Genomic DNA, 23,713 nt, shown 5'->3' with positions numbered 1-23,713 from the left:
GTTCTAGGAGGGGTATTTTTTGTAGATTCTTTGAGATTTTCTACAACATAATCATGCCATCTGCAAAAAAAAAGGTCAATTTTATTCCTTTCTTTCTAATCTGTATTCTTTTTACTTATTTTTCTTGTCTCATTACACTGCTTAAAATTTCCAGTATAATGTTGAATAAGACTGGTAAAAGTGAGTATCTGCCTTGTTCCTAATTTTAGGAAGAACATCTTCAGTCTTTCACCATTAAGTACAATACATGTAGATTTTTGGAGATAATCATTATCAGGTTGAGAAAGTTTCCATCTATTCTTAGTTTATTGATCATTTTTATCATGGATGTTAAATTTTTAACACAACACATTTACATCAATGGACAGATTGCTTAAACAGAAAATGAAATAATGGCTTCGAATGACACATGGGGACAAATGGACTTAATAGATATATTAAGAACATTCCAAAAATAAAAAAGAACATTCCATCCTAAAAAAGCAGAATATATTCTTTTCAAGGGTATATAGAACATTATCCAGAACAGATCACATATTAGGGCACAAAACAGGCCTCTACAAATTCAAGAAGATCAAAGTCATACCATGCATCTTTTCTGACCACAATGCTATGAAACTGGAAGTCAACCACAGGAAAACATCTGGAAAGATAACAGATGCATGGGGGTTAAATGACATGATACTAAACGGGGATATCAATGAAAAAATTTAAAATACATGGAAGCAAATAAGACAACACAGTTATCCAAAATCTTTAGGATTCAGCAAAAGTGGTTCGAAGAAGGAAGTGTATAGCAATACAGGCCAACCTCGAAAAGCAAGAAATATCTCAAACAACCTAACCTTACACATAAAGGAGCTAGGCGAAGAACAACAAATATAGCCTAGAGCCACCAGAAGGAAGGAAATGATAAAGATTAGAGCAAAAATAAATGATATAGAAGCTAAAAATAACCCAAAAGAACAAATCAATGAAACCAGATGTGGTTCTTTGAAAAAATTAATAAAACTGATAAACCTCTTGCCAGACATACCAAAAAGAAAAGAGAAAGGACCCAAAAAAATCACAAATGAGAGAGAAGAAATGACAACCAACACCACAGAAATACAATCATAGGAGAGTATTATGAAAAACTATATGCCAACAGATTGGGCAACCTTAAAGAAATGGATAAATTCAGAGAAACATATAACTTACCAAAACTGAAACAGGAAAAATAGAAAATTTGAACAGACCGATAACCTGCAAAGCAATTGAATCAATAATCAAAAATTTCCCTGCAAAGAAAAGTCCAGTTCAGCTGGCTTCACAGGCAAATTGTAGCAAACATTTAAAGAGTTAATACCTATTCTTCTCAAACTATTTCAAAAAATAAAAAAGGAAGGAAAAGTCCAAAATAATTCCAGGAGGCCAGCACTAAACCTGATACCAAAACCAGATAAAACCTCCATTAAAAAAAAAAAGAGCTACAGGGCAATATCTCTGATCAACAGACTCTTCACTACAGAAATAAATTGATAGTTACCAGAAGGAAGGTGGATGGGTAAATGGGTTAAATAGGTGACAGGTACAAGGTAGTGTATGGAATTGTTGAATCACTATACTACCTGAAACTAATACTTCACTGTATGTTAACTAAGTGGGATTTAAATTAAAACTTTTAAAAAAGACTTCTTTTGTGACCTAGGATATGGTCTGTCTTGGTGAATGTTCCATGTGCACTTGAGAAGAGTGTGTATTCCTACTGTTCTTGTGTGTAGTATTTTATAAATGTCAGTTGCAGTCAGTGGATTGATGGTGTTCCAATATCCTTTCTGATTTTGTCTATTTTCCATCAATTACTAAAGCTGAAATTGTAGACTTGTCTGTTCTTTCAGCTATGTCAATTTTTGCCTCTTGTATTTTGAACTTATTAAGAATAAACATAGTTTGGATTACTATATATTCTCATGAATTGACATTTGTATTAATATATAATATTCCTGTTTAATTATGCATAATTAACTGGCAATTTCTTTGCTCTGAAGTCAATTTTGATGTTATATTAACATCATTCAAATTTCTTTTGATTAGTTTTGAATGGTATCTGTTTTCATTCATTTGCTTTTAACCTATCCATGTAATTATTTTTGAAGTTAGTTTCTGTCATTGGCATATGGTTGCGTGTTGTTTTTTAATCCATTCTGACAATCTGTCTTTTTTAAATATTCTATTTATTTATGAGAGAGAGAGAGGCACAGGCACAGGCAGAGGGAGAAGCAGGCTCCATGCAGGGGGCCTGACGTGGGACTCGATCTATCCTAGGTCTCCAGGATCAGGCCCTGGGCTGAAAGCAGCGCTAAACCGCTGAGCCACCCGGGATGCCCCACAATCTGTCTTTTAAGTGATATGTTTAGACCAGTTAGTATAATTATTGATATGACTGGATCAAGATTTGCCATTTTACTATTTTTCTGTTTGGTCTCTCTGGTATTATTCCTGATTCCCTTTTCCTTTTAGATTTGAACATTTTTTAGTATCTAATTGTAATACGTCTATTATGATGTTGACATCTCTTTGTATAACTTCTAGTAGTTGCTCTGAGATTACAAAATACCTACCTTTCAAAGTCTATTTACAATCAATATTTTACCAATTCAATTGCAGTGTAAATTCCTTACCAGCATATTGGGCCCTCTACCTTCTCCACTTTATGCTATCATTGTCTTATGTATTACATCTACATATAATGAAAATCACTTCAGAAAATATTGTATTACATTCAGTCAAAACTCAAAAGAAGAAAAATAGTCTATTATATTTACCCAGGTATTTACTTCTGTTTTTTTAATTCCCAATGTTCAAATTTCCCTTTTGGTAAAATTTCATTTCTGTAGGACGAAAGTCCTTTTTACCAATTCTTTTTCAGCCTGTCTGCTTACAATGAATTTACTTAGTTTTCCTTCATCTGAATTGTATTTTAAATTTGATCTTCATCCCTAAAGGATATTTTTTGTTGGATATTTTTTGTTGGATATTGAATTCTGGGCTGACAAATCTTTCGATACTTGAAAATTTTCATGTTGCTTCCTTCTCATCTAGAATTTCTGATAATAAATCTGCAGCCATTCAAATCATTGTTCCCCTATATACAATGCATTTTTTCTCTCTGGATGCCTTTAAGATTCTTTTGTCTTATTTTTCATCAATTTAATCATGATGTATCTATCTATGGATTTCTTATGGTTTATCCTGGTTGGAATTTACTCATTTTCTTGAATTTGTTGGTTGGTGTCTTTCAACAAAATTCTCAATTTTTCAGCCACTATTTCTTCAAAGACTTTTTCAGCACTTCTATCTTTCTCCTCTATCTGAAATTCCAATGGCACACCTGATAGACCTGTTATTAAACTGTTTCACAAGTCTCAGAGGCTAATCTTTTTTTGCTCTGTTGTGTATATTGCACAATCTTTATCTACAAGTTTACTGTCCTCTAACATCTCACTTGCGAATTTTGTCTACCCATGAGGTTTTTAAAATTTGTTATTCTATTTTTTAATTCTAAAGTTTCCACTTGATTTCTACTCCTTTATATCTTCTCTTTATTGGATGAGGCTTTGTAATTTTTTGGTATATGTTTTATTGGAATTCTATTTGCCAACATATAGCATAATACCCAGTGCTCATCTCATCAAGTGCCCTCCTCAGTGTCCATCACCCAGTCACCCATCCCACTGCCCGACCACCCTTGCACTAGCCATGTTGGTTTCCCAGAGTTAGGTGTCGGTCATGTTCTGTCACACTCACTGATATTTCCCACATATTTTCTCTCCTTTCCCCTTTATTCCCTTTCACTGTTTTCACTAATTTTTATGTTCCCCAGATGAATGAGACAATATAATGTTTGTCCTTTTCCGATTGACTTACTTCACTCAGCATAATACGCTCCAGTTCCATCCACGTTGAAACAAATGGTGGGTATTTGTCGTTTCTAATGGCTGAGTAATATTCCATTGTATACATAAACCACATCTTCTTTACCCATTCATCTTTCAGTGGACACCGAGGCTCCTTCCACAGTTTGGCTATTGTGGACATTGCTGCTATAAACATCGGGGTGCAGGTATCCTGCCGTTTCACTGCATCTGTATCTTTAGAGCAAATCACCAGAAGTGCAACCGCTGGGTCATAGGGCAGTTCTATTTTTAACTGGTTGAAGAACCTCCACGCAGTTTTCCAGAGTGGCTGCACCAGTTCACATTCCGACCAACAGTGCAAGAGGGTTCCCCTTTCTCCACATCTGCTCCAACGTTTGTTGTTTCCTATCTTGTTAATGTTCACCATTCACACTGGTGTGAAGTGGTATCTCATCGTGGTTTTGATTTGGATTTCCCTGATGCCAAGGGATGCATAGCATTTTCTCACGTGCCTGTTGGCCATGTCTATGTCTTCCTGGTGAAATTTCCGTTCATGTCTTTTGCCCATTTCATGATTGGATTTTTTTTTCTTGGGTGTTCAGTTTCATACGTTCTTTATAGATCTCGGATACTAGCCCTTTATCTGAAAGGTCATTTGCAAATATCTTCTCCCTTTCTGTAGGTTGTCTTTTACTTTTCTTGACTGAGTCTTTTACTGTGCAAAAGCTTTTTATCTGGATGAAGTCCCAAAAGTTCATTTTTTCTTTTGTTTCCCTTGCATTCATACATGTATCTTGCAAGATGTTGCTGTGGCCAAGTTCAAAATGGGTGTTGCCTGTGTTCTCCTCTAGGATTTTGATGGATTCTTGTCTCACATTTAGATCTTTCATCCATTTTGAGTTTATCTTTGTGTAAGACAATGGTCTAGTTTCATTCTTCTGCACATGGCTGTCCAATTTTCCCAGCACCGTTTATTCAGGAGACTTTCCTTTTTCCAGTGGACAGTCTTCCCTGCTGTGTCGAATATTACTTTGCCATAGAGTTGAGGGTCCATTTATGGGTTCTCTATTCTGTTCCATTGATCTATGTGTCTGTTTTAGTGCCAGTACTACACTGTTTTGATGATCACAGCTTTGTAGTACAACCTGAAATCTGGCATTGTGATGCCCCTGGCTCTGGTTTTCTTTTTCAATATTCCCCAGGCTATTTGGGGTCTTTTCTGATTCCACACAAATCTTAAGATGATTTGTTCCAACTCCCTGAAGAAAGTCCATGGTATTTTGATAGGGATTGCATAAAATGGGTAAATTACCCTGGGTAACATTGACATTTTCACAATATTAATTCTTCCAATCCATGAGCATGGAATATTTTTCTGTCTCTTTGTGTCTTCCTCAATTTCTTTCAGAAGTGTTCTGTAGTTTTTAGGGTATAGATGCTTTACCTCTTTGGTTAGGTTTATTCTTAGGTATCTTACGCTTTTGAGTGCAATTGTAAAAGGCATTAATTCCTTAATTTCTCTTTCTTCAGTCTGATTGTTAGTGTATAGAAATACGACTGATTTCTGGGCATTGATTTTGTATCCTGCCACACTGCCAAATTGCTGTATGAGTTTTAGCAATCTTGGGGTGGAGTCTTTTGGTTTTTCTATGTACAGTATCATGTCATCTGCGGAGAGGGAGAGTTTGACTTCTTCTTTGCCAATTTGAATGCCTTTTATTTCTTTTTGTTGCCTGATTGCTGAGGCTAGGACTTCTAGTCCTATGTTGAATAGTAGTGGTGAGAGTGGACATCCCTGTCGTGTTCCTGATCTTAGGGGAAAGGCTCCCAGTGTCTCCCCATTGAGAATGATATTTGCTGTGGGCTTTTCGTAGATGGCTTTTAAGATGTTGAGGAATGTTCCCTCTATCCCTACAGTCTGAAGAGTTTTGATTAGGAATGGATGCTGTCTTTTGTCAAATGCTTTCTCTGCATCTATTGAGAGGATCATATGGTTCCTGTTTTTTCTCTTGCTGATATGATGAATCACATTGTTTTACGAGTGTGGAACCAGCCTTGTATCCCTGGGATAAATCCCACTTGGTCATGGTGAATAATCTTCTGAATGTACTGTTGGATCCTATTCACTAGTATCTTGTTGAGAATTTTTGCATCCAAGTTCATCAGGGATATTGGTCTATAATTCTCCTTTATGGTGGGATCTTTGTCTGGCTTTGGAATTAAGGTGATGTTGGCCTCATAGAACGAGTTTGGAAGTACTCCATCCCTTTCTATCTTTCAGAACAGCTTTAGTAGAATAGGTAATGTTTCTTCTTTAAACGTTTGATAGAATTCCCCTGGGAAGCCATCTGGCCCTGGACTTTGTGTCTTGGGAGGTTTTCCATGACTGCTTCAATTTCCTTCCTGGTTAGTGGCCTGTTCAGGTTTGCTATTTCTTCCTGTTGCAATTTTGGCAGTATGTCGTTTTCCAGAAATGTGTCATTTCTTCTAGATTGCTTAATTTATTGGCGTATAGCTGCTCATAATATGTTTTTAAAATCGTTTGTATTTCCTTGGTATTGGTTGTGATCTCTCTTTTTACATTCGTGATTTTATTAATTTGAGTCTTTTCTCTTTTTTTCTTTTTTCTCTATTTTTTTTTTAATAAAGCTGGCTAATGGTTTATCTATCTTATTAATTCTTTCAAAGAACCAACTCCTGGTTTTGTTGATCTGTTCTACAGTTCTGGTCTCTATCTCATTGAGTTCTGCCCAAATCTTTATTAGCTTTCTCCTTCTGCTTGGTGTAGGTTATATTTGCTGTTCTTTCTCCAGTTCTTTTAGGTGCAAGGTTAGCTTGTGTATTTGAGTATTCTCCAATTTTTTGAAGGATGCTTCTATTGCAATGTATTTCCCTCATAGAACTGCTTTTGCTGTATCCCAAAGACTTTGGACAGTTGTACCTTTATTCTCATTAGTTTCCAGGAATCTTTATAATTCTTCTCTAATTTCCTGGTTGACCCTTTCTTCTTTTAGCTGGATGCTCTTTAACCTCCACGTGTTTGAGTTTATTTCAAATATTTTCTTATGATTGAGTTCAAGTTTCAAAGTATTATGGTCCGAAAATATGCAGGGACAATCCTAATCTTTTGGTATCAGTTGAGACCTGATTTGTGACCCAGTATGTGGTCTATTCTGGAGAAAGTTCCTTGTGCACCTGAGAAGAATGTGTATTCAGTTGCGTTTGGATGTAAAGTTTTGTAAATATCTGTGAAATCCATCTGGCCCAGTGTATCATTTAAAGCTCTTGTTTCTTTGGAGATGTTGTGCTTAGAAGGTCTGTCATTTGCTGAATGTGTTGAAGTCTCCCAGTATTAGTGTATTATTATCTAAGTATGTCTTTACTTTGGTTATTAATTGATTGATATACTTGGCAGCTCCCACATTAGGGGTATAAATATTCATGATTGTTAGGTCCTCTTGTTAGATAGATCCTTTCAGTATGATATAGTGTCCCTCTTTATCTCTAATTACTGTCTTTGAGATAACCTTTAATTTATCTGATATGAGGATTGCTACCCCTGCTTTCTTTTGAGGACCCTTTGAATGGTAATGGTTCTCCATCCTTTCATCTTCAAGCTGGAGGTGTCCTTAGGTCTAAAATGAGTCTCTTGTAGACTGCAAATAGATGGGTCTTGCTTTTTTATCCAGTCTGAAACCCTGCGTCTTTTGATGGGATCATTAAGCCCATTCACGTTCAGAGTTACTATTGAAAGATATGAATTTAGTGTCATCATAATACCTATACAGTCCCTGTTTTTGTGGGTTATTTCTTTGGGCTTTCTCTTTCTTTTACAGGTGCCCCCTTAATATTTCTTGCAGAGCTGGTTTGGTGGTCAGTTTCTATCTGTCTTGGAAGCTCTTTATCTCTCCTTCTATTCTGAATGAGAACCTTGCTGGATAAAGTATTCTTGGCTGCATGTTCTCATTTAATACCTGAATATATCTTGCCAGCCCTTTCTGGCCTGCCAGGTCTCTGTGGAGAGGTCTGCTGTTAATGTAATATTTCTCCCCATATAAGTTCGGGATCTCTTGTCTCTTGCTGCTTTACGGATTTTCTCTTTATCTTTGGAATTTGCAATTTTCACGATTAAATGTCGAGGTGTTGTTGGTTTTTATTGCTTTTAGGGAGGGATCCCTCTACCTCCTGGATCTGAATGCCTGTTTCCTTCCCCAAATTGGGGAAGTTCTCAGGTATGATTTGTTCAAATATGCTTTCTGGTCCTCTGTCCCTTTTAGCGCCCTCTGGAACCCCAATTATACGCAGATTTTTTTCCTTCTAAGGCTGTCATTTATTTCCCTTTACCTTTTCTCATCATCTTTTGTTTTTCTCTTTTTTCCTCAGCTTCCTTCCTTGCCATCAACTTGTCTTCTATATCACTCACTCTTTCTTGTACCTCATCAACCCTCATCATTAGGACCTCCAGTTTGGATTGCATCTCATTTAATTGATTTTTAATTTCGGCCTGATTACATCTAAATTCTGCAGTCATGATGTCTCTTGAATCCTTTATGCTTTTTTCTAGAGCCACCAGTAGCTTTATAATTGTGCTTCTGAATTGGCTTTCTGACATCGAATTGTAATCCAAATTCTATAACTCTGTGGGCGAGACTACTGTTTCTGATTCTTTTGTGGCGAGTTATTCTTTCTAGTCATTTTGCTCAATGCAGACTGGCTAAAAAACTAGTTGTACTTAAAAAAAAAGGAAGACAAAAAAAAAAAGAAGGGAAAAAGCAGGGGTATCCTCTGGTTCTATATACTGTATGTCCCTTGAGTTTTCCAGCACTGTGTGGTCAAGAACTTGCTCTTCCCCTATCTTTCCAGCTGGTCTTCTGGGGGAGGGCCCTGCTGTGCTGATTCTCAGGTGTGTGCACCTGGGGGAGTTGCCCTGCCTACTGCCAGGTGCACAGCTCAGTGGGAGCTGTTTATCCTGTGAGACCCCTGACCCCCCCCCCCCGCTCAGTCCCAGGCACAGGGTGACACCAGGAGGAACAACAACACTGGCGGCGGCCAGCCTTCCAGCTCTGGAGTCAGTTCCTGCAATAACTACTACAGTCTCCCAGTCCACACTGGCCTGGATGCTCCTGGGCGTGGGTGTGCTGATCTGCACAGTTTGGGGGCGCCGGGCGGCAGTAGCTCCTTGCTGTCCTGGGCCCTCCTCTCCTCTACCTGTCCCGGGGGAGCACAGAATCCTGGGCTATCTCCCCCAGCGCCCTGAGATCTGGGGTCTGTGCTGCTGGAATCGTACTCCTTGGGGACGTGGCTCCCAAAGGCAGCAGGGCGCAGCCCCCTCTGTCTGGAGCACCAGCCTGACCCGCTGTCTTCTCCTCAAATCCCCACGGGGTGCGCTCTCCAGCCCTTTACCAAGCTCTGCCCACAGTCTGTGGTGCGCTGTCCCCTGGGGTGCACTTCCTCTATTAGTGACTGCAGGAAACTGGAGGCTCCACTGCCCCTCCTGTGATCCTGCCTGAGTTCCCTGCTAAGTACCTTTCCGTCTGGGAAGAATCCGGTACGGATTTTTAAAGTTCCTGCTTCTCCAGGGCTGGGCTTTCCTGTCCTGGGAGGCTCTAGCCCCCTGGCCTTAGCCCGGCCCCTCGCAGGGCCCCTCCCCCACTGGATTCTTTTTTATTTTTTTTCCCCGCCTTCCTACCTTGTTGGAAGCGCAAACTCTTCTCTCTGTAGCATTCCAGCTGTTCTCTCTTTAAATCTCAGGTCGAATTCTTAGGTTTTCAGGATGATTTGAAAGTTATATAGGTAAGTTGGTGGGGCCAGGTAACTTGGGGACCCTACTCTTCCACCCCCTTGGCCCGCCCCTCCGAGTCTTTGTATTTTAATATTTGTTCCAAGGGTGTTTGCAATTGTTTGTTTTTTAATAGTAGCTGATTTAAAGTCTTTGTCAGATAATTGCAATATTCATCACCTCTTGTAATTGATATCTGTTGTCTTTGCCATGTAAGTGAGATACACACGGTTCTTTGTATGCCTGTTAATTCCAGAGTATTTCCTGGATATTTTGACTATGACATTATAAAACCCTAGGACTTGCTTAAATTGTATGGAAAAACATGTGTTTTCCTTAGCAGTCAATCTGATTAGGTTCACGCCACACATTCCCACTAGCCTTCTGTGGGCTCATGGTCCAATGTCAGTTCAGTTTTCAAAACTTTTGCAGTGTTCTTCAGCTTTGCCTAGGGTATGTGTGTCACTAAGTGGTCGGTCAACTCAGTTCTCAAATTCTTTGGTATGCTAATTAGGATCTGATCAATTCATACACAGATTAGTGGCACATACCCAGAAGCTCATAAAAAAGAAAAATAAGAACTTTGAGGGGCATGTGGGTGGCTCAGTCAGTTAAGCATCCAACTCTTTGTTTCAGCCCAGTTCTTGATCTCAGGGTCCTGGGTGATTGCACCCTGCATTGGGCTCTATGCTCAGTGTGGAGTCTGGGATTCTCAATCTCTCTCTCCCTCTGCCCCTCCCCCCACTCATGCTCTTTCTCTAAAATAAATACAATATTTAAAAAAAATAAAAGACAGAGGAACCCGGGTGGCTCAGTGTTTGAGGGTCTGCCTTCGGCTCATGGAATGATCCCGGGGTCCTGGGATGGAGTCCCACATCAGGCTCCCTAAGGGGAGCCTACTTCTCCCTCTCCCTGTGTCTCTGCCTCTCTCTGTGTGACTCTCATGAAAAAATAAATAAAATCTTTTTAAAAAAATTATTTGCAAAGAAAAAAAAAGGAAAGTTGTTTGAAAATCTCTAAAAAAAAAAACAAACAAACAAACTTTGAGGTCACCTTCCTGAGCACAACCTCTCCCCAGTACTATCCAATTCTTGGGACTTTCTTTCAGTCTTGTGGTCAGAAACTGTTCACTTCTGCAATTGTGCCACCTCTGAAGACAAACAGTGGAAGGACAGAGATATTAAAAAGCAACAGTGTGTGGCTCTACTCACTGCGACCACAGCTGCATCAAATAATAATTAAGGGTCATCTCTCTAAGACTATTCGTTCCTGAAGGTACCCATTGCAAGTATAATTGCTGTCACTGCATAGTTGCCTAGGGATTGGGATGTGAGAAAAGAGATAAATAAGGAAAAACATGGGGGATTTCTGCCCCCTCATTTTCGAAGCCAGAACTAGAGAATTCTCTTGGAGTTCTCTGTATTATAGTGCTCACTTCCAGGTTTTCAGCTCCTTAAGTTCAGATTGGAGAGTCTGAGAGCAGGAAAAGTAGAAATTCTCCACTGGTTTGCTGGTTGCTCAAACTTTGATCTTCTCCAATCTGCCTTAAGCTGCTTATTTTTCAGAATTCTCAAATAGCTGTGCCATGCACTCTATCCAGATTTTATGATTGCATTCACTGAGAGACAAAGAGTAGCAGTCACATAACCATGTTACCCAGAACTATAATCAAGAATTGAATTTTAAATAAATCATTCTGGTCATTGTATGGGAGGGTGAATTTGAAGGGAGTAAAACTAAAGATAGGCAGACCAGTTAGAAAAGTCCCATAAGTAACCCAAGCAAAAGATAAGATCTCAAACCTGGGCAGTGGTAGTAGACATTATAATGAAAATGCCAATTCAAGAAATAGTTAGGAGGTAAAGTTGGCAAGGCTTAATAAGGTCATCTTTTGTGTAAGGCCATAATCAAAACATGTAAGCATAAGCAAGAAATTGAAAGTGATCAAGACTGATGGCTCTATTAAAAAATACTTAGGAATAAATATAACAACAGAAATATAAGATAAAAAAAGGCCATACTATGATAACTATAAAATATTGTTGAAAAAAATTAAAGACCTAAATAAAAGACATACCATGTTATAATTAAATCCCTAACAGGTTGTTGTTTTGTTTTGTTTTTCATAATGCAATTGTCTGACTTAAACACATTGCTAGTCCCCCCACCCCCTCCATCTCTCCTTGGTGGATTTTGATAACTGATCATTTAGGCCAATTTTTTCTCTTCTCTTACTGTTTTTTTTTCTCTTCCCATACTTTAAATTCTTGCTTTTAGGTTTTAAATTCACCAATAAGGAATGAGCCCACAAAACCCTATGTTCCTCCCCTCAAGCTCAACAGAAGCAGAACCCTAGTCCTGGGTGTGCAAGCACTCTCTTTCCTTCTCCATCTTCCCCCACCATTACTAGATCTTGCTGTGTGCTTCTACATGGGCTATGTAATTTCCAGAACTTGTAAGTAATAACCCTTTTCTCAGAATTTCCTGATGGTTACTGCTAAGGGCAACTTGCAATCATAGTAAGAACCACAGAGATCAGAGCTGGTCCAGCCACAACACAGGTTATCAACAGGCTGAGACTGGCACAAAATATGTTTTTATAGATATAGTATGATTAAGATGGCAATACTCCTTAAATTGGCCTACAAATTGAATGCAATTGCTATGAAAATCCCAGCTTTCTTTTCAGAAATTGACAAGCTGATGTGAAAATTCATTTAGAAACGCATAGCCAAAATAATCTTGAAATAGAGAAGCAAAGTGGGAGAACTCACAATTTCCTGATTTCAAAACTTACTAGAAAGCTATAATAATCAAGATGGTGTGGTACTGGCATAAGGATAAACATATAGGTAAACAGAATAGAATTGAGAACCCAAAAATAAGCTCTCACATTTATAGTCAATTAGTCTTCAACAAGGGTGCCAAGATAATTAAATCAAATTAAATCAAAAAACAGTGCTAGAGCAACTGAATATCCACAAGAAAATGAAGTTGGACACCTACATATCACCATATATAAAAATTAATTTAAAATAGATTAAGACTTGACTCGTGCGTGAGGCAAGAGGAGCCAGAGTCAGAGATCAGAGGCCGAACTCAGGATCTGACAAGATGGCCGGGCTGCCCTGCAGGATTATCAAGGAAACCCAGCGTTTGCTGGCAGAACCAGTTCCTGGCATTAAAGCAGAACCAGATGAGAGCAATGCCCATTATTTTCTTGTGGTCATTGCAGGCCCCTAGGATTCCCCCCTTGAGGGAGGGACTTTTAAACGAACTATTCCTTCCAGAAGAATACCTGATGGCAGCCCCTCAAGTACGTTTCATGACCAAAATTTATCATCCTAACGTAGACAAGTTGGGAAGAATATGTTTAGATATTTTGATAGATAAGTGGTCCCCAGCACTGCAGATCTGCACAGTTCTGCTATAGATCCAGGCTTTGTTAAGTGCTCCCAATCCAGATGATCCATTAGCAAATGATGTAGCGGGGCAATGGGAGAACAAAGAAGCCCAAGCCTTAGAAATAGCTTGAGCATGGACTAGGCTATATGCCGTGAATATTTAAAATTAATCCAATCATCAAGTGTGCATCGCTTCTCCTGTTCTGCCAAGACTTCTTCCTTTTTTGTTTGCATTTAATGGACACAGTCTTAGAAACATTACAGAATAAAAGCCCAGACATCTTCAGTCCTTTGGTGATTAAATGCACATTAGCGGGCAGCCGAGGTAGCTCAGCGGTTTAGCACGCCGCCTCCAGCCCAGGGCCTGATCCTGGAGACCCCGGATCAAGTCCCTCGTCGCCTCCCTGCATGGAGTCTGCTTCTCCCTCTGCCTGTGTTTCTGACTCTCTCTCTCTCTCTCTCTCTCTCTCGAACAGAATCTTAAAAAAATAAATGCACATTAGCAAATCTATGTCTTGTCCTGATTCACTGTTGTAAAGCATGAGTAGAGGCTAGAAGTACCATCTGGATTGTTGTGAAACGTTTAAAAGCAGTGGCCCCTCTCTGCTTTTATTCATTTTGCCCATCATGGTTTAAGTATAAAGCACTGGGAATGAAGGTAGTTGTCAGGGTCAGCTGCAGAGGTATGGGTGTTTTTTTTTTTTTTTTGAGGGGGAGAGGTAGTTTTAATTTTATGGGCTCCTTTCCCCCTTTTTATTGGTGATCTAATTGCATCGGTTAAAAGCAGCTAACCAGTTCTTTAGAATATGCTCTCTAGCCAAGTCTAAATTTATTTAGATGCTGTAGATGGACAAGCTTGATTGTTTGAACCAAACGGAACAGTAAACAAACATCACAGCCCTCACTAATAACATCGTGACTTTGCTGTCAAGTGTAGAATCCTTCCTTCAAGAAAAAGCTTGTGACCATTTTGTATGGCTTGTCTGGAAACTTATGTAAATCTTATGTTTTAGTAAAATATTTTTTGTTATTCTAAAAAATAAAAATAAATAAAATAGATTAAGACTTAAATGAAAGAGTTAAACTATAAAACTCCTAGACAAAATCATGTGGATAAATCTTCATGACCTTGAACTAGGCAATGTTTTTTAAGATGTGACACAAAAGCAAAAATATCCCAAAAAATGGATAAATTTGACTTTATCAAAATTAAAAACTCCTATGTTACAAATAGCACTATCAAGATTGTCTTGTGAAAAGACAATCCATAGAATCAGAGAAAATATTTGCAAATCATATCTATGATCCAGAATATATGAAGAATTCTTACCATTCAGTAATAAAGACACAAATAATTAAAGATGTGCAAAGAATGTGAATAGACATCTCTCCAAAGAAGATAAACAAATGGCAAATAAGCACATTAAAAAAACTGCTAGACATTATTTGCCATCAAGGAAATGGAAATCAAAACCATAGTAAGATACTACACTTCACACCCACTAGGATGGCTATAATTAAAAAAACAGATAATACCAAGTGTTGGAAAGAATGTAGAGAAATTAGAACCCTCATACACTGCTCATAGGGATGTAAAATAGCACATAATCCAGCAATTCCACTCCTAAGTATATTCACAAGAGAAACAAAAACATATGTCCACACAAAACCTTGTTCATGAATACTCATAGCACAATTACACATAATAGCAAAAAAGTGGGGAAAAACAGATTTCTATCAACTGATGACTAAATAAAATATTGTATATTCATACAATGGGATATCATTCAGCAATAAATAAAAGGAAATTAAGGACTGACACTCACTACAACATGGATAAACCTTGAAAACATGCCAAGAGAAAGAAGCCAGACACAAAAGGCTACACATTGTATGATTTGGTTTATGTGAAGTGTCCAAAATAGGCAAATTTATAGAGACAGAAAAATTAGTGGTTGCCTAGGGTTGGGGGTGGGGGAATGTATAGGATTGGGGTTAACTGCTAATGGCACGGGGTTTCTTTATGGGGTGATGAAAATGTTCCAAAATTAGATTATGGCTGCAGATGTACAACTCTGTGAATATACCAAAAACTATTGAATTGTACACTTTAAATTGGTGAATTGCATGATATGTGAATAAAACGGTTATATAAGGTTACAAAGAAAACCAATTACACTGATTTAGAGTCATCCAAATATAAAAACAAATTCTTGAATTCTTGACAAAGAATATGATGTGCTTCTTTAATAAAAGAACAAAAAATAAGATCCAGGTCTAATAGCTATCTTAATTTTGAAGTAGTGATAAGTGTAAAATAAATTCTGAGACATGCAGATGACACAACAAAAATGATTAATGGTTCTATTATCACTTATCAAGAACAGAGTTGAAAAAAAAAAAGAACAGAGTTGAAAAAAGGTGAGGGAGAGGAATAATCAAATCAATTCATTTTTAACTCCAATGAAGCTCCTGAATTAAAAAGCATGTGTAAGATGCTTCCTTTCAGTGAGGCTGGAATTTGCAAGAAGGATTCAAGCCTAGCGCTTTTAGTATGTTTATGCAAAGTTGGCTATACAAAGTGAATCACTGCCAGGCAACTTAGACCTCTGGCCTTACCCTTTACTCACCCTGCAAAGTAGTGGAATGAGGCAGGAGGGAACCCAGGGATATCTGGTCACCAAGGCAAAGCAAGTTTGGAGGGGAATGGGAAACTGACACAAGGAGAAAGAAAGCACTAAGAGATCTAAGGGCTCAGAGTGCTCTCCCTTCTGTCCCCAACCACAACAGGAAATGTGATCAGACTAGCAAGGAGAAGCTGGGACTAGAAGTGGGGAAGTATTTTCCCCAAGAGCTCTCCACTGACTGTCCCCTCCACCAGCTTCCCACCCTCAGGACTGATATTCAAAACATGTGACAAGTAATGACAAATGAGCACAGATCAATCACAACTGCCAGTCATTGTACTCAAATAGAGTCCTAGAGGTCTCCTGCTGTGACATTACTTACTTCAGTTACTAGATTGTGGGGAGGTTCCAGCTGTCTTAGAGGCATGATTAAAGGCAGTGGCTCTTTATCAACTGGCACAGAGTAAATGTAACCCCTCTGTTAACAACTAAGATAGCTGTACCAGTACACATAACCCCAGACGTAGGATAGGGAGAGAGAGTAGAACTTCCTTAAGGTGTTATGAATGAACACTGGGCAAATTACTGATGTTCACATTCGTGGGACATCTCACTGATATCACAGGTGGAAATGTCTCCTCTTTTTAAATTATTTTTTTTAATTTTTTTTATTTATTTATGATAGTCACACAGAGAGAGAGAGAGAGGCAGAGACATAGGCAGAGGGAGAAGCAGGCTACATGCACCGGTAGCCCGATGTGGGATTCAATCCCGGGTCTCCAGGATCATGCCCTGGGCCAAAGGCAGGTGCTAAACCGCTGCGCCACCCAAGGATCCCTAAATTATTTTTTATTAGAGTTCAATTTGCCAACATATAGCATAATACCCAGTGCTCATCCACCAAGTGCCCCCCTCAGTGCCTGTCACCCCAACACCACACCCACCTCCCTTTCACCACCCCTTGTTCATTTCCCAGAGTTAGGTGCTCTCATTTTTTCGTCACCCTCACTTATATTTTCACTCATTTTCTATCCTTTCCCTCTATCCCTTTCACTAATTTTTTATATTCTCCAAATGAATGAGACCATCTGATGTTTGTCCTTTTCCGATTGACTTATTTCACTCAGCATAATACCCTCCAGTTCCAACCACTTCGAAGCAAATGGGGGATATTTGTCGTTTCTAAAGACTAAGTAATATTCCAGTGTATACATAAACCACATCTTCTTTATCCATTCATCTTTCGATGGACACCGAGGCTCCTTCTACAGTTTGGCTATTGTGGACATTGCTGCTAGAAACATCAGGGTGCAGGTGTTCCGGCAATTCACTGCATCTGTATATTTGGGGTAAATCCCCAGCAGTGCAATTGCTAGGTCGTAGGGCAGATCTATTTTTTTACTCCTTGAGGAACCTCCACACAGTTTTCCAGAGTGGCTGCACCAGTTCACATTCCCACCAACAGTACAAGAGGGTTCCCCTTTCTCCACATCCTCTCCAACATTTGTTGTTTCCTGCCTTGTTAATGTTCACCATTCTCACTGGTGTGAGGTGTTATCTCATTGTGGTTTTGATTTGGAGTTCCCTGATGGCCAGTGATGCGGAGCATTTTCTCACGTGCTTGTGGGCCATGTCTATGTCTTCCTCTGAGATTTCTGTTCATGTCTTTTGCCCATTTCATGGTTGGATTTTTTTTCTTGGGTGTTCAGTTTAATAAGTTCTTTATAGATCTTGGATACTAGCCCTTTATCTGATAGGTCATTTGCAAATATCTTCTCCCATTCTGTAGGTAGTCTTTTAGTTTTGTTGACTGTTTCTTTGGCTGTGCAAAAGTTTATCTTGATGAAGTCCCAATAATTCATTTTTGCTTTGTTTCTCTTGCCTTCATGGATGTATCTCACAAGAAGTTGCTGTGGCCAAGTGCAAAAGGGGTTTTGCCTGTGTTCTCCTCTAGAACTTTGAAGGAATCTTGTCTCACATTTAGATCTTTCATCCATTTTGAGTTTATCTTTGTGTATGGTGTAAGAGAATGCTCTAGTGTCATTCTTCTGCATGTGGCTGTCCAAATTTCCGAAAAGCATTTAGTGAAGAGACTGTCTTTTTTTCCAGTGGATAGTCTTTCCTGCTTTGTCTAATATTGGTTGGCCATAAAGTTGAGGGTCCACTTCTGGGTTCTCTATTCTGTTCCATTGATCTATGTGTCTGTTTTTGTGCCAGTACCACACTGTCTTGATGACCACAGCTTTGTAGTACAACCTGAAATCTGGCATTGTGATGCCCCCAGATATGGTTTTCTTTTTCAATATTCCCCTGGTTATTCGGGGTCTTTTCTGATTCCACACAAATCTTAAGATGATTTGTTCCAACTCTATGAAGAAAGTCTATGGTATTTTGATAGGGATTGCATTAAATGGGTAAATTGCCCTGGGCAACATTGACATTTTCACAACATTAATTCTTCCAATCCATGAGCATGGAATATTTTTCCATCTCTGTGTCTTCCTCCATTTCTTTCAGAAGTGTTCTGCAGTTTTGAGGATATAGATCCTTTACCTCCTTGGTTAGGTTTATTCCTAGGTATTTTATGCTTTTAGGTACAATTGTATATGGGATTGACTCCTTAGTTTCTCTTTCTTCAGTCTCATTATTAGTGTATAGAACTGCCACTGACTTCTGGGCATTGGTTTTGTATCCTGCCACACTGCCAAATTGCTGTAGGAGTTCTAGCAATCTTGGGGTGGAGTCTTTTGGGTTTTCTATGTACAGTATCATGTCATCTGCAGAGAGGGAGAGTTTGACTTCTTCTTTGCCAATTTGAATGCCTTTTATTTCTTTTTGTTGCCTGATTGCTGAGGCTAGGACTTCTAGTCCTATGTTGAATAGTAGTGGTGAGAGTGGACATCCCTGTCGTGTTCCTGATCTTAGGGGAAAGGTCCCAGTATTTCCCCATTGAGAATGATATTTGTTGTGGGCTTTTTGTAGATGGCTTTTAAGATGCTGAGGAATGTTCCCTTTATTCCCACAGTCTGAAGAGTTCTGATCAGGAATGGATGCTGTATTTTGTCAAATGCTTTCTCTGCATCTATTGAGAGGATCACATGACTCTTGTTTTTTCTCTTGTTGATATGATCAATCACATTGATTGCTTTACCAGTGTTGAACCAGCCTTGCATCCCGGGGATAAATCCCACTTGGTCGTAGTGAATAATCTTCTTTTTTTTTTTTTTTTTATGTTTCAACTTTTTAATCAACTCCGTGAAGAATATCCTAAAATGCTAAATGAGACAACAGATTTTTTTTCTTCCAGTACTAAAAAATACATTCACAAATATTTTTAAGAAACTTCTGTATACTCAGGGTGGTAACCTTGAATTAAAAAAAAAAAAAAAAGAAAACCGCCTCTAATCGTGTCAATGATTTCTTTTATTTGCATTTGGAAATTGCTTCCTAATGATGATAAAAGCCTAATCACATTAGGCTTTTAAATGTCCCTAAATGCACATTATTTGTTTTTAAAGCAGTCTGAACAAACATTTTTTTTTTTTTTGCCACAACCAGTAATCCTGAGAGCCCAAACTGAAAAACAGGTTGAGGAAAAATACCCAGCATCTGCAATGTCCCAGGATTAGTATTTAAATGGGAGAAAATTTTAGAAATCAAATGGAGCTTTCTCTAAAATGTCTCTATAACAAACTACTTCTGGAGCTCAGTTAAAAAATAGAACTTGATGTACTAGAACAGATGTGTCAGTGCAGCTCCAAAAATCTTTATAAATACAGCCATTTGGAAGGATGATCCTGGATCAGAAGTTTTATTCCTTGTGTATCTACTTTAGGTGCACATGCCTCATCTCAGTTGTCATAATTGTCTCTGTAATTTCCTCCTGAGTAGTGGTCAAAACTATCCTGGCTTCTGCCACCTTAGTCTCTGGACCTTCCATATCCATATCCTCCAGGTTGACTGTCATATCTGCCACTCCCATAGCCCTGGTCCCCACCACCTCTAGAGTAGCTGCGACCACGCCCATGGGCCCTAAAGGCACACCCTCTAGTTCCCCTGGCCAACTTGCCCGCGTGATCCACACGGATCTGGCGACCATCCAGAGACTTTCCATTCATGGGTCTCATGGCATCTGAGGCATGCTCTGGATTGGTGAAGGTGATGAAACAAAAACCCCGGGATCGTTGAGTCTCCCGGTCCTTGACAACAACCACCTCAGAGATAGGACCGAAGCTGCTGAAGTGGTCTTCCAAAGCCTGCTCATTGGTGTTGAAGTTCAACCCTCCCAAGAAAAGCATCCCTTCTTCAGAAGACATGGCAGTGAACTCGAGTACTGCAAATCAAGCAAAAAGCTCAGAACAGCAATCAAAGAGAAGCAGAGAGACTGGGGGTGAATAATCTTGTTAATGTACTGTTGGATCCTATTGGCTAGTATCTTCTTGATACTTGAAATCTTTGAAGGATTTCAAACACGTGGAGGTTAAGGACCATCCGGCTAAAAGATGAAAGGGTCAACCAGGAAATTAGAGAAGAATTAAAAAGATTCATGGGGGGATCCCTGGGTGGCGCAGGGGTTTAGCGCCTGCCTTTGGCCCAGGGCGCAATCCTGGAGACCCGGGATCGAATCCTACATTGGGCTCCCGGTGCATGGAGCCTGCTTCTCCCTCTGCCTATGTCTCTGCCTGCCTCTCTCTCTCTCTCTCTCTCTGCGACTATCATAAATAAAAGATAAAAAATAAAAATTAAAAAAATAATAAAAAAATAAAAAGATTCATGGAAACTAATGAAAATGAAGATACAACCATTCAAAATCTTTGGAATACAGCAAAAGCAGTCCTAAAAGGGAAATACATCGCAATACAAGCATCCCTCCAAAAACTGGAAAGAACTCAAATACAAAAGCTAACCTTACACCTAAAGGAGCTAGAGAAAAAACAGCAAATAGTTCCTACACCCAACAGAAGACAGTTAATAAAGATTCGAGCAGAACTCGACGAAATAGAGACCAGAAGAACTGTGGAACAGATCAACAGAACCAGGAGTTGGTTCTTTGAAAGAATTAATAAGATAGATAAACCATTAGCCAGCCTTATTAAAAAGAAGGGATAGAAGACTCAAATTAATAAAATCATGAATGAGAAAGGAGAGAGAACGACCAACACCAAGGAAATGCAAACAATTTTAAAAACATACTATGAGCACCTATATGCCAATAATTTAGGCAATATAAAGAAATAGATACATTTCTGGAAAACCACAAACTACCAAAACTGGAAGAGGAAGAAATAGAAAATCTGAACATGCTGATAACCAGGGAGGAAATTGAAGCAGTAATCAAAAACCTCCCAAGACACAAGAGTCCAGGGCCAGATACTTCCCAGGGGAATTCTATCAAACGTTTAAAGAAACAATACCTATTCTACTAAAGCTATTCTGAAAGATAGAAAGACATGGAATATTTCCAAACTCATTTTATGAGGCCAGCATCACCTTAACTCCAAAACCAGACAAAGATCCCACCAAAAAGAAAAATTATAGACCAATATCCCTGATGAACACAGATGCAAAAATTCACAAGATACTAGCCAATAGGATCCAACAATACATTAAGAGGATTATTCACCATGACCAAGTGGGATTTATCTCTGGGATGCAAGGCTGGTTCATCACTCATAAAGCTATCAATGTGATTGATCATATCAACAAGAGAAAAAACAAGAACCATATGATCCTCTCAGTAGATGCAGAGAAAGCATTTGACAAAATACAGCATCCATTTCTGATCAAAACTCTTCAGAGTGAAAAAAAATAAAAAATAAATAAAAAAATTAAAAACTCTTCAGAGTGTAGGCATAGAGGGAACATTCCTCAGCATCTTAAAAGCCATCTACAAAAAGCCCACAGCAAATATCATTCTCAATGGGGAAACCCTGGGAGTCTCCCCTAAGATCAGAAAGAAGACAGGGATGTACACTCTCACCACTGCTATTCAACATAGGACTAGAAGTCCTAGCCTCAGCAATCAGGCAACAAAAAGGAACAAAAGGCATTCAAATTGGTAAAGAAGAAGTCAAACTCTCTCTCTTCGCAGGTGACATGATACTGTACATAGAAAACCCAAAAGACTCCACCCCAAGATTGTTAGAACTCCTACAGCAATTCGGCAGTGTGGCAGGATACAAAAATCAATGCCCAGAAGTCAGTGGCATTTCTATACACCAACAATGAGCCTGAAGAAAGAGAAAATAAGGAGTCAATCCCATTTACAATTGCACCCAAAAGCATAAGATACCTAGGAATAAGCTTAACCAAAGAGATAAAGGATCTATACCCTAAAAACTATAGAACACTTCTGAAAGAAATTGAGGAAGACACAAAGAGATGGAAAAATATTCCATGCTCATGGATTGGAAGAATTAATATTGTGAAAATGTCAATGTTACCCAGGGCAATTTACATGTTTAATGCAATCTCTAGGGCAGCCCCGGTGGCTCAGTGGTTTAGCGCCGCCTGCAGCCCAGGGCATGATCCTGGAGACCCTAATCGAGTCCCACGTCGGGCTCCCTGCATGGAACCTGCTTCTCCCTCTGTCTCTCTCTCTCTCTCTCTCTCTCTGTGTCTCTATGAATAAATAATGCAATCCCTATCAAAGTACCATGGACATTCTTCAGAGAGTTGGAACAAATTATTTTAAGATTTGTGTGGAATCCGAAAAGACCCCGAATAGCCAGGGGAATATTAAAAAAAAAAAACCATATCTGGGGGCATCACAATGCCAGATTTCAGGTTGTACTACAAAGCTGTGGTCATCAAGACAGTGTGGTACTGGTACTAAAACAGACACATAGATCAATGGAACAGAATAGAGAATCCAGAAGTGGACCCTCAGCTTTATGGTTAACTAATTTTTTACAAAGAGGAAGGACTGTCCACTGGAAAAAAGACAGTCTCTTCAATAAATGGTGCTGGGAAAATTGGACAGCCACATGCAGAAGATTGAAACTAGACCACTCTCTTGCACCATACGCAAAGATAAACTCAAAATGGATGAAAGATCTAAATGTGAGACAAGATTCCACCAAAATCCTAGAGGAGAACACAGGCAAAACCCTTTTTGAACTTGGCCACAGTAACTTCCTGCAAGATACATCCATGAAGGCAAGAGAAACAAAAGCAAAAAGTTCTATAAAGAACTTATGAAACTCAACAGCAAAGAAACAAACAATCCAATCATGAAATGGGCAAAAGACATGAATAGAAATCTCACAGAGGGAGACATCGACATGGCCCACAGGCACGTGAGAAAATGCTCCGCATCACTTGCCATCAGGGAAATACAAATCAAAACCACAATGAGATACCACCTCACACCAGTGAGAATGGGGAAAATTAACAAGGCAGGAAACCACAAATGTTGGAGAGGATGCGGAGAAAAGGGAACCCTCTTGCACTGTTGGTGGGAATGTGAACTGGTGCAGCCACTCTGGAAAACTGTGTGGAGGTTCCTCAAAGTTAAAAAAAGATCTGCCCTACGACCTAGCAATTGCACTGCTGGGGATTTACCCCAAAGATACAGATGCAGTGAAACACCAGGACACCTGCACCCCAATGTTTATAGCAGCAATGTCCACAATAGCCAAACTGTAGAAGGAGCCTCGGTGTCCATCGAAAGATGAATGGATAAAGAAAATGTGGTCTATGCATACAATGGAATATTACTCAGCCATTAGAAATGACAAATACCCACCATTTGCTTCAACGTGGATAGAACTGGAGGGTATTATGCTGAGTGAAATAAGTCAATTGGAGAAGGACAAACATTATATGGTCTCATTCATTTGGGGAATATAAATAATAGTGAAAGGGAATAGAAGGGGAAAGGAGAAAAAATGAGTGGGAAGTATCAGAAAGGGAGACAGAACATGAGAGACTCCTAACTCTGGGAAATGAACTAGGGGTGGTGAAGGGGAGGTGGGCAGGGGGTGGGGGTGACCGGGTGACAGG

At 39.2% G+C, this 23,713-nt stretch overlaps 2 protein-coding genes and 1 pseudogene across 3 annotated transcripts in view; 1 reads left to right on the top strand and 2 right to left on the bottom strand.

The window, feature by feature from the left end:
* Nucleotides 1-343: 343 nt before the first annotated feature.
* CCNB3 (cyclin B3) overlaps nucleotides 344-23,713 on the bottom strand; it is an 88,020-nt gene continuing 64,650 nt past the window's right edge. Inside the window, exons 13-14 of one of the 2 annotated variants that reach the window (XR_007409241.1) lie at nucleotides 1,201-1,245; nucleotides 344-643 (exon numbers count right to left, since the gene is read on the bottom strand). The gene's annotated coding sequence lies outside the window, so the exon portion shown is untranslated. The remainder of the gene's footprint in view (nucleotides 644-1,200; nucleotides 1,246-23,713) is intronic. The other variant, XM_049107053.1, reaches the window with a different exon arrangement.
* On the top strand, nucleotides 12,768-13,246 carry LOC118353680 (ubiquitin-conjugating enzyme E2 N-like; annotated as a pseudogene).
* Nucleotides 19,292-20,182, bottom strand: LOC112673106 (RNA-binding protein 3-like). Its single transcript, XM_035711652.2, has one exon. It carries the CDS (start codon nucleotides 20,023-20,025, stop codon nucleotides 19,630-19,632), a length of 396 nt encoding a protein of 131 aa, XP_035567545.1. The 5' UTR covers nucleotides 20,026-20,182; the 3' UTR covers nucleotides 19,292-19,629.

The sequence above is a fragment of the Canis lupus genome, chromosome X (genome assembly GCF_003254725.2).
Source record: "Canis lupus dingo isolate Sandy chromosome X, ASM325472v2, whole genome shotgun sequence".
Lineage (NCBI taxonomy): Eukaryota > Metazoa > Chordata > Mammalia > Carnivora > Canidae > Canis > Canis lupus.
Note: the sequence above shows the minus strand (reverse complement) of the source record. Positions and strands in the feature narration are given on the sequence as shown.

Coding starts and splice junctions, on each gene's coding strand:
- LOC112673106 (XM_035711652.2), bottom strand. CDS start 20,025: ATGTCTTCTGAAGAAGGGATGCTTTTCTTGGGAGGGTTGAACTTCAAC.